The sequence below is a fragment of the Penaeus monodon genome, chromosome 14 (assembly GCF_015228065.2).
Source record: "Penaeus monodon isolate SGIC_2016 chromosome 14, NSTDA_Pmon_1, whole genome shotgun sequence".
NCBI classification, from domain to species: Eukaryota; Metazoa; Arthropoda; class Malacostraca; order Decapoda; family Penaeidae; genus Penaeus; species Penaeus monodon.
In genome coordinates this window covers 13,087,556-13,097,555 of record NC_051399.1, presented here as the reverse complement: position 1 = coordinate 13,097,555, position 10,000 = coordinate 13,087,556, and the positions used below count along the sequence as shown (strand labels likewise).

The 10,000-nt window shown below is 43.3% G+C and overlaps 3 protein-coding genes across 3 annotated transcripts in view; all 3 read right to left on the bottom strand.

Moving 5' to 3' along the window:
- LOC119580584 (insulin-like growth factor 1 receptor) overlaps nt 1-693 on the bottom strand; it is a 15,622-nt gene extending 14,929 nt beyond the window's left edge. Inside the window, exon 1 of the mRNA XM_037928695.1 lies at nt 491-693. Coding sequence (XP_037784623.1) covers nt 491-693 — 203 coding nt within the window. The remainder of the gene's footprint in view (nt 1-490) is intronic.
- On the bottom strand, nt 599-4,911 carry LOC119580895. The gene is made up of 4 exons (XM_037929126.1): nt 4,806-4,911; nt 4,196-4,357; nt 2,490-2,656; nt 599-713 (listed from the first exon to the last, which is right to left on the bottom strand). Exons 2-3 carry the CDS (start codon nt 4,346-4,348, stop codon nt 2,492-2,494), a joined length of 318 nt encoding a protein of 105 aa, XP_037785054.1. The 5' UTR covers nt 4,349-4,357; nt 4,806-4,911; the 3' UTR covers nt 599-713; nt 2,490-2,491.
- An 861-nt stretch (nt 4,912-5,772) lies between these two features.
- On the bottom strand, nt 5,773-8,564 carry LOC119580894. The gene is made up of 2 exons (XM_037929125.1): nt 8,334-8,564; nt 5,773-6,215 (listed from the first exon to the last, which is right to left on the bottom strand). Exons 1-2 carry the CDS (start codon nt 8,338-8,340, stop codon nt 5,893-5,895), a joined length of 330 nt encoding a protein of 109 aa, XP_037785053.1. The 5' UTR covers nt 8,341-8,564; the 3' UTR covers nt 5,773-5,892.
- Nucleotides 8,565-10,000: the final 1,436 nt, after the last annotated feature.

The following is a 10,000-nucleotide window of genomic DNA, read 5'->3' as shown; positions in this document are numbered from 1 at the left end:
ATAAATGATAAAATGATAAAATGATAAAATGATAAATTAGTAAAATAGTAAAATAATAGAATAATAGAATGATAAAAGATTAGAGAATTAAAAAATAAAAGAATAAAGGGCAATAGAGAGGACGCCACCGGCAGCCATTGCATATGACGATGAATAAAATAAACGTGGAAGTTGCATTATATAATTAAGATGAATATTATGCATATTGAAGTTAATAAGATGCTGAAATAAATACAAAGAAAGAAAGAGAGGGAAGAGAAACAGGAGAAGTAGAAGAGAAAGAGATAAAGAGAGTGAGAAAAATAGGAGAAAAGAGAAAACGGGTAAGAAACAGAGAGTAGAAGAAAAGAGGAAAGAAGTAGAGAAACAGGAGAAAGAGAAAACGGAGAAAGAGAGAAAAGGAGAACGGAAGGAAGAGAAGGAGAAGAGAGAGCTGCGAAGCGGAAGAGAGGAGGAAAGAGAGGCGGCAGGGAGAGGCCGCGCGTCCTACTGCATGAGCGCCGCCTCCTTCAGGAACTGCAGGATCTCGTCCGCCGACGCCGCCTCGCCGTGCGTCTTGACGGCGACGCGCGTGGCCGCGCCGCCGCGGGCCAGCTCGCCCAAGAACACCATCCCGAAGAAGCCGTGGCCGAGCGGCCGGTCCAGCCGCACGCGGAGGTCGTCGCGCCAGAACAGGAACTCCTCGCGGAACATCTCGGCCGGGGCGAAGCCCTCTGGGGGGGGGGAGGGTGAGGTAGGGTGAGTGGGAGGGCGGAGGGCGGGAGATGGGGGAGGAGAAAGTGCGGGTGGAAGGAAGGGGGGGGGGGGAAGTGTATGTTTAGTTATAGGCATAATATGAGTTCGGTTTTTAAAGTTGTGCGTGTGGCAATGGTGATCGTCTGAAATGTATCTATACAGTGTGTGTTCTCTCTGGTAATCAAAATGGTACGTGTTGTATGTGCAGTGTGTTTTGTATAGTTATGGGAAAAGTTTATGTTGCATGAGCATAGTGTTTGTAATTGATGTTGCATGTGAATAGTAATGAATGTGGTATATGCTTTGGTTGATGTTATTATCTTATTCTTCCATTCCTGCATTGGTCAATTTGGTCTATAAATGTATGAGAAAACCGTATAACATCTATCATTATTAAAACTGACTCCATGCAAGCTCAACTCATAAAAAAATGAATTGCAACATTTCTTTCCTCTCTCTGCCACGTCAGGCTATAAAACATCAATATAAAAAGATTGAAAATAAAAGGAGAATGATAAAAAAGGGCGATAAATTATGAGATAGTTATGAGACATTTGAAAGACAAATGTTGTCGATATTTATTGGCCGTATGTAGTTGAGCGCTTTGAAAGAAAATGGTCGACTTATTTTTTTCGGTGATTCCCTGGCAGTGCTTTAATTTAATCAGGAATACAAAATAGTCTTTTCATGATTCACTGTCTTTGTAGTGTATTAGAAATCAAAAGTTTCGTTTATGATATTGTGCTTATGTCTAGTAATAACGTTTGTAACGACTTTTAGATTAAATTCTAACTGCATTATATAGAATTATGAATTGAGATCAATTTTAATTTGATTTAATGTTAATGTTGATCTTAATTAATCTTTTAAACTGAATGTAGATTATGACTGTTTATAGATTATGCATATGGCTGGTCTGAAAATATTACGGTATTTTTATTGTTTCATGTTAATTTTATCGCAATAAAAAATAAAAAATTTATAAGTGATTGATTTGCTAAGCGTAGGATACCATGCGGAATACTTACAATTCCATTCTTTTAAAACATACAAGTTAAAAAAAATTTTCATTATAAAAAAAGAGAAGAGATAAAATATAATAATTGTTATATATATATTATATATATATATATAATATATATAATATATATATAATATATATATATATATATATATATATATATATATATATATATATATATGATAATAAACAAATCTATTCGTACTTAAAAACATATTTAAATCAAATCTGAGTCGGGGCAAGAGAGTGCTGTAAGGTCCCTCGGTGTGACACTATCCTTTGCGAAATCTTTCTCAAAATGATGAATCGAATTTTAGTTTCTTTTCATCACGATTTCGGCGCTTCTTTTAAGTAGATTATCTTTTGTGTGCAATTGCAGATTTGTTGCAACTGATTATGGATGATTGAAAGATTTTTTTGGTACAGGTATTTTAATAATGATGATGATGATGATTTTATAAGCAATGGTTTTACTTCAAGTTCTAATACTAATGCAAATACTACCATTAGTAATAACAATACTGATAATTATGATACAAATGATACTAATAATACTAATAACACTAATAACATAGTCCTAATGATACTAATAATAAGCTAAAAACCTAACGCAGCACCGGTCACCAACAACAGTCACACACCCCTAATAATAATCTAAAAAAAAAAAAAAAATGGTCAACAGCAACAACAAGCTTTCCCCGACCCCTAACCCCCCCCTACTTTCCCCGCCCACCTCTATAGTAGGGGTTGAAGTCGACCTTCTCGAGCCGTGTCCGGGATGGCGCGGCGCCCCCGGCATCGCCTCCAGCAGCAGCAGGTGACGGCGGCCAGCACGGCGCCCACCACGCCCAGCAGGGACGAGGTGAGCGCCAGGGAGAAGTCCGGCGAGAGGGGGTCGTCCTGCAGGAGGGGGGGGGGGAGGGGCGTGGGGGGGAGTGAAGGAAGTACAGGATTTTTTCCTATTTATATTGCACAATATAAAAGGCGATGAAGAATCAGTTGCATGTCTGTAAGTTCGTGTATTCAAGTCTAGTCAATGTTATTCTTATGATTATAATTGTTTTTTTCTTCTTGTGAATTCTGCTAATCAACCATGTATGTGTTTTCGTATGCACAAAGGCACTATAGCATCGGATAAAGCTTTCATTATTATTTTGATTATTAACCGTTCGGCAACTTGACATTCAGTTGCAAGAATCGTAAATAATTTATCACTGCAACAACCAATGCAAGACATGGCGTGCGTGAAGCAGTGTGACTTTTCATGCAATCTTCCTTTTTTCTCACTGACAAACGCTTATCTTCCGAATGCAGGTTATTCGGTGAACGTCAGTACTCCCCCCCAAAAAAAAAAAAAATATATATATATCGTGCAGAACGAGAGTACAACGAATCCAGTACTCATGACTAAAGAAGATATATATATATATATAATATATATATATATATATATATATATATATATATATATATATATATATATATATATATATATATATATATATATATATATATGTAGTATACACACACGCACACACACACACACGCACACACACACGCACACACACAACACACACACACACACACACACCACACACACACACCCCACCACACATACGTACGCACTACAACAACACAACAAACAACACACAAACACATAAAAACAACACACCAACAAACAACACAAGACGCACAATATATATATATATATATATATATATATATATATATATATATATTTATTTATATATAATATAATATATAATATAATATAATAAAATAGTATAACAATACACCAAACATACATATAATATATATATTTTTTTTTTAACGTTAATCATGTTTGAGCCGCCGTGGTCACAGCATGATACTTAATTGTAGTTTTCATGTTGAGATGAGATGAGAGAGAGAGAGAGAGAAGAGAAGAGAGACGAGAGAAGAGAGAAGAGTAGAGAGAGATGATGAGAGAGAGAAGAGAGAGAGAGAGAGAAGAAGAGAGAGAGAGGAGAGAGAGAGAGAGAGAGGAGAGAGAGGGAAGAGACAGCAGACAGAGAGAAAAAGATGGAGAGACAGAAAGAGAGAAGAGAGAGAAAGAGAGAGAGAGGAGAGATGAGAAGCGATAGATAGACGATAGTAGAAGATAGAAAATAGAGAGAAGAAGATAGACAGAGAGAGAAGAGAGAGAGAGGGAGAGAGAGAGAGAGAGAGAGAGAGAGAGAGAGAGAGAGAGAAAGACTGACAGACAGACAGATAGATAGAATGATGGAGATAGAGATAGAACTCGCGACAGAGACAAAAATGGGGATAGAGATAGAGATAGAACTCGCGACAGAGACAGAAACGGGGATAGAGATAGAGATAGATAAAGGCAAACAGAGGCAGAACCAGAAAGATCCCTCGAGACCCACAGCCCAGTACTGAGCCTCCCACAGAACTCACAGCGATGACGAAGGACGCCGACGGCGAGAAGTTGCCGTACCTCGCCTTCGACCTGACCTTGACCCACGCGGAGTAGTTCCCCGGAGAGAGGTCACGCAGGTCGTACTTCCTGCCCTGCGCCTCGAACTGCTGCCCGCTGACGCATCGCTCCATCGACAAGCTCTGCGCAGAAAGAGCCATAAAAGAGAGAGAGAAAAGTGTGTGGTCTGCTTTTTTTTACTCCATTGAAGTATGAATAAGTAATATAAGATATTTCATATTCATCATGCTAACGTAATCACAAAAGAATTAAGGAGGAGAAACCAGCTTCCTTGCATGTGGAATCCTTGTTTTTCCTCTCACACCCAACGACCATTGCCTTTCCCCGCATTCATTCTCCTCTGGACCCTCACAACCTCATAATCTCTCCGCCCTTTGCTCACACGACAGTTGCTTCCCCGCATTCACTCTCGCATCATGAACGAAAGGTCAAGAGCTTTCACTCTCCTTCACCCGATGCCCTCACAGCGTCACGAACGAAACCGGGCACCTCTCCCCCTTACCCCTTACCCCCTGCCTCCCCGCCCCTGCACAACGACCCTCGCCCTGAACGGATCGCGCTGGTACTCACGCCTCGCAGCTTGATGATGTAGGCGACCACGCCGCCGTTGGGGTCCTCGGGAGGCGCCCATGAGAGGGTGACGGCGCCGCGGGAGGTGTTCTGCGGCGCCGCCCGGAGGCTCTCGGCCTCGTCGCACTCTCGTGCGAGGCGCCGTTCGCGGGCAGGTACGCCAGCGCGTTCGGCGAGGATCAAGAATATTTATGAATCATATCAAATAAATGGATATATAATATCATTTATATATTAATATTATAATAGGAAATGATATGAAGCTAATTATAAGAATATATATAGATATAGATTTATATATTGTATGTTGGTGAATCAGAAGGATAATTTGTAAATATTCAATATAGTTACCTCTAGGTAGAATATAAAAAAGTTAGTATCACCACTCCCTCAATATCAAACTTTTGGATTTCAGTATATATATACATATAATTTCTTTTTCATGTATGATATATAAAATACCTCAGTATTTCAGATATAAAAATACTATTACGGATCGATAGTATTTATAGCTGATTCATATTGATACGGTTGCATTTTCTTATATATATGTAACAATCGATACATGAAATACTATATGTTATATTATCTAAATCCAAATTGATGAAAAGCATGTTTATAATGAAAATTGTTGAAATAGTACAAGTATAATAGAAATCCAATGAAGAGGAATTGGTATAAGCAAGTCTGGAAACATGAGAGGAAAAGTTGGACAATCATGCTATCGTTACCCTCTGGAGGAACTAAAAAGGCTTAATCCTCACCCGACAAAGCCTGCCCCCCCCCAAAAAAAAAAAGAGGAAGATGTACATATCTCTCTTGCCGTGGCGAATGAGCAAAAAAGGTTCAGCATTTTCCGGAAAAACATTTACGTAATGCTAAAATAGATTTTATTTCTTATTGTGACTCAGTGTATTTTATCTCCTTCCAGTGTCTCATAAGCAATCCGAACCATGGAAATCTTCAGTGCAAAAGAAATCCGATATCCTTGCAACCAACAGAGACAGGAACGGTGCTTCATCCTTGGACCAGCCGCAGTTATGATACGAACATCCCCCAATGGAAGGACGTTGCAACCAGCTTGCGACTAACAGAAAGGGTGCTGCAGCGTCCTTGCAACTAGAAAGAAAAGGACGTTGCACCTCCCTGCACCCGACAGAGGAAGGGCGCTGCGGCCTCCCTGCAACGCCGCGCACTGACCGCTGCTCCTGGTGTGCACGGCGAGGCTGGCCGGGACGGTCGAGCACAGCTTCAGCGCCACGTCGACCAGCCGCCCTCCGACGCTCCGCTTCCTCGTGACGGGGGCGTGGCAGGCGACGACGCTGACGGAGTACAGGGAGTAGTGCCGGAGGTGGTGCAGGGTCGCCCGCGGGGCCTTCGTCAGGAGCTCCTGGCGGATGACCACGGAACCTGGCAGGGGGGGAGGGAAAGGGAGGGCGTGGGAACTCTCTTTTAGAGGTCATCGTCTCTCTCTCTCTCTCTCTCTCTCTCTCTCTCTCTCTCTCTCTCTCTCTCTCTCTCTCTCTCTCTCTCTCTCTCTCTCTCTCTCTCTCTCTCTCTCTCTCTCTCTCTCTCTCTCTCTCTCTCTCTCTCTCTCTCTCTCTCTCTCTCTCTCTCTCTCTCTCTCTCTTTCTCTCTCTCTCTCTCTCACCAGCAATGATAATAATTACCAAAACAACTCCTCCGCTGGGGAAGTATCATGGATCAGCCACTCTAGTATGAAGACCCATTCAACTACATAATGTCAACATGGTACAAAGTAGTTCGTCAAACACAGCATCGGTGATGGCACGGATTTGTGTATGTATATATATATATATATATTATATATATATATATATATTATATATATATATATATATATATATATATACATATGCATATATATTATATATATATATATATATATATATATATATATATATATATATATATATATGTGTGTGTGTGTGTGTGTGTGTGTGTGTGTGTGTGTGTGTGTGTGTGTGTGTGTGTGTTTGTGTATAGCTCTTAGTTGAATCAAATTAACAAAGTGAATATCATGCTTGATTTGATTATTCATTTGCATGTGTTTTTTCCACTCCCAGTTTGGTTTTCGCTTCACCTTAAAATTCTTAATTAAAATTTATATATTTCCTTTAGATTTACGCCCCGACCACATTGCTTGCTCATTAATAAACTTAATGGCGACGGTAAGTAGATGTTAAACATCCTCTAATTCGGCCTTTGTAAAATATCTCTTCCTCGCATTTTGTTCTGAATTATTTGCGAATTTCTTTTTTATGTTAAAGAATTCCACGAGACATCTCTTCAGTGTCTTTTCGTTAATTCTATATGTAGAGTGACATTCGGTAAATAGTATTTCAATCTGTCTAAATGATATAATAATAGGAACACAGGCACACATATATGTACATAGTATATAGAGGCGTATGCGTATATCCATACACGATTTCCCTCTTTTACTCTATCACTCTCTCCCTTGGTGTGCTTGGTCATCATCATCACATCTCAATCCATCTCCTGGCGTTGTCGTTAGCCTCCTTGCGATCTTCGTTGGAAACTCGAGGGCCTAATGGACATTCATACTGGATGTGGCGGAGAGTGTGTCGGTTCGCCGCACGGGCACTCAGCAGACGGTAATAATGCCCACGCAAGAACAGGCAGAATAAAAAGCAAATCGAAAATAACGCGGTCCGTCGCCGAGCAGTCGAGGCAGCCACGAAGAGCCGAGAGGTCAAGCAACTGGCCCCGAGCGCCTCCTCCTGATGAATGGTTGCAGGTCGTCAACCCAGAGGCACATGTTCCTTTCTAAGGACGCGGCTGATAAAGGGTTGTGGCTGCCCGGCTGCATCTTTCGGTCGCCAAATCGGCAGGACATTCACCTTGCTCTCTGAGGCTTTGTGGCGACACTTCTGAAGGTCGTGATTTTTATCGTGTTCTAACAAGCGACTTTTGTTCCACGAGTCCTGTTTCAACGGAATTACGCGAGGGAATCTCAGGCAACATCACGTCTAACATTTGTCATAAAATTGTTCATACACGGATAATGTTCCAAATGACTTCGCGATGATTGCAGAGCGCGGAGGTGTTGCAGCGTGAACTTTCGTTTGACTGTGGTTAGACTCTGGCGTCCAATGGAATTACGGAAATTGCCATGTTCGCCCCGAGTCTTCTGGAGGACAAGAAGCTAAAGTATGGCCTCTCATTGCGGAGAAAATGATACTCATCACCGGATACGAAATAACATGTTATCAACCACAAGACAGCTTGCACGGTGAAGAAGACAGGAATGCTTTCCTTCTCGGCACGATGTCTGTTCAAACATATATATCTCGTCGCATGTGTGGAAGGTCGTAGGCGAATGAAAAACAAAATGTATCGGATTTAAAGATGAAAGAAAAATAAGCTGGTTGAAGCATTTTTTCTAACTGATAGTTCTAAAATGTATCAGATTTTAAGAAGAAAAAGAGAGAGAAAAAAGAAACACTGCCTTTTCTTCCTGACTCTCACGCCTCCCACACTCACCCTCCATGACGGTGTACTTCGTGAGGTTCTCCTCGTGAATCTGGTACTTGGGCCTGATACCCAGATGCGACGGGAACTCCTTGACGGAGTGGCCCTCGTGGACCGGGAATTCCCCGCCTGCAGGGCCCGGATGGAGGACCGAGGAGGGCGGCCGTCCTGAGCGAGAGGGCGGCCCCGAGGGCGCCGAGGCCGCACTCTCCCAGGCGCCGAAGGCATCGTCCGCGGGCTCGGCGCTCCGGGGGGCCCTCGGCGGCGCGTCCCGCTCGCCCCGCTGCTCCTGCTGGTACAGCCACAGCGCCGAGCCGAAGGGGCGTCGTCGTCGTCGTCGTCCGCTGCGCGGGTCCTCCTTGACCTGTTGACCCTGGGCGAGGTCACGAGATACGAAAAGAGGTCACCTACTTGACGAGGCTGTTTTAGCCTGAAAACATCCTGTTGAAAAAACAGGAATTGGTTTTTATCATTATGATATGCAATACGAACGAATGCATACATTTTGCATTGATTTATTTTCTTTTTTGCAGACTCGGTATGGAATCTTTCTTTCGTAATAATGATGATGGTGACTGATAATGATGATAATGGCGACAAATATTCAAACACCGAAAACATGCAGCTGGAATACTACGAAGATTAAACATGAACATAGTAAGCTAATGAGCTTAGTTTTCTATTTCTTGCGTTATGTTAAAGTAATTTTCTTCTGATAGCAAACAACCTTATAAAAAAGCGAGCTCCAGCCTTACTTCTTGACGTAGACGTTATCCATGATGAAATCCTCGAAGGCGATCTGCCCCATCACCTCCTGGTCCTCGCTGCCGCCCACGCCCGCGTCCCGACAGGCGCAGCAGGAGGGCGTGGGCGGCGCCTGGCACGACTCCTCGCCCCCATCGGACCCGCCCTTGGCCCCCTCGTCGCGCACGTCCTCCTTCGTCGCCGGCGTCTTCCTCCTGACGAGGCTGACCTTCTCGGCCTCCGCCAGCGCCAGCATCTTGCCGTCGATGTACTCGCGGGCTGAGGGCGGCGGGGCGGGGAGTCGGTTGGTGTAAAGAATCGGATGATAGAAAGAGTATGATAATTTAAAAAGAAACATCGTGATGATAGTACAAGAGTATTTGATAACTAAGAGAAGAGATAACGATAGTGATAAAGATAGGGTGATCGATAGCAGGATAATAAAACAATACACTATCGGCTGAGAGTGATCAGAAGATGAACAGGAGAGGAGAGAAGAAAGCGTGAGATAGAAGAAGACGAGAAAGCAAGAATAAAAGAGACGAATACACTCACTCTCCGGCCTGCAGAAGTGGAGGTCAAGGAACAGAGAGAGAGAGAGAGAGAGAGAGAGAGAGAGAGAGAGAGAGAGAGAGAGAGAGAGAGAGAGAGAGAGAGAGAGAGAGAGAGAGAGGAGCGAGAGAGGAGAGAGGAAGGAATCACTCACTCTCCGGCCTGCAGAAGCGGAGGTTCGGGGGGATCCGGGGCGTGTCCGGCAGGAGCTGCAGCGAGACGAGGTAGTGGGCGACCCTCCCGTTGGGCCTCCGGGGCGGGTGCCACTTCAGGGCGACCGTCGAGCTGCTCCTCGAGACCCACTCGAGGCCCACGGGCTCGGTCGGGTCTGCGGAGGGAGATCCGAGATTGTTAATGGTTGTCTGTGGCTGTTAGTGATTGTT

What these genes read in the sequence shown, in the direction of transcription:
- LOC119580895 (XM_037929126.1), bottom strand. Translation starts at nt 4,348, where the DNA reads ATGGAGCGATGCGTCAGCGGGCAGCAGTTCGAGGCGCAGGGCAGGAAG. An exon ending in CGGCGTCCTTCGTCATCGCT is followed by an intron (nt 2,657 to 4,195) that starts GTGAGTTCTGTG and finishes CCCCTCCTGCAG; the next exon opens with GACGACCCCCTCTCGCCGGA.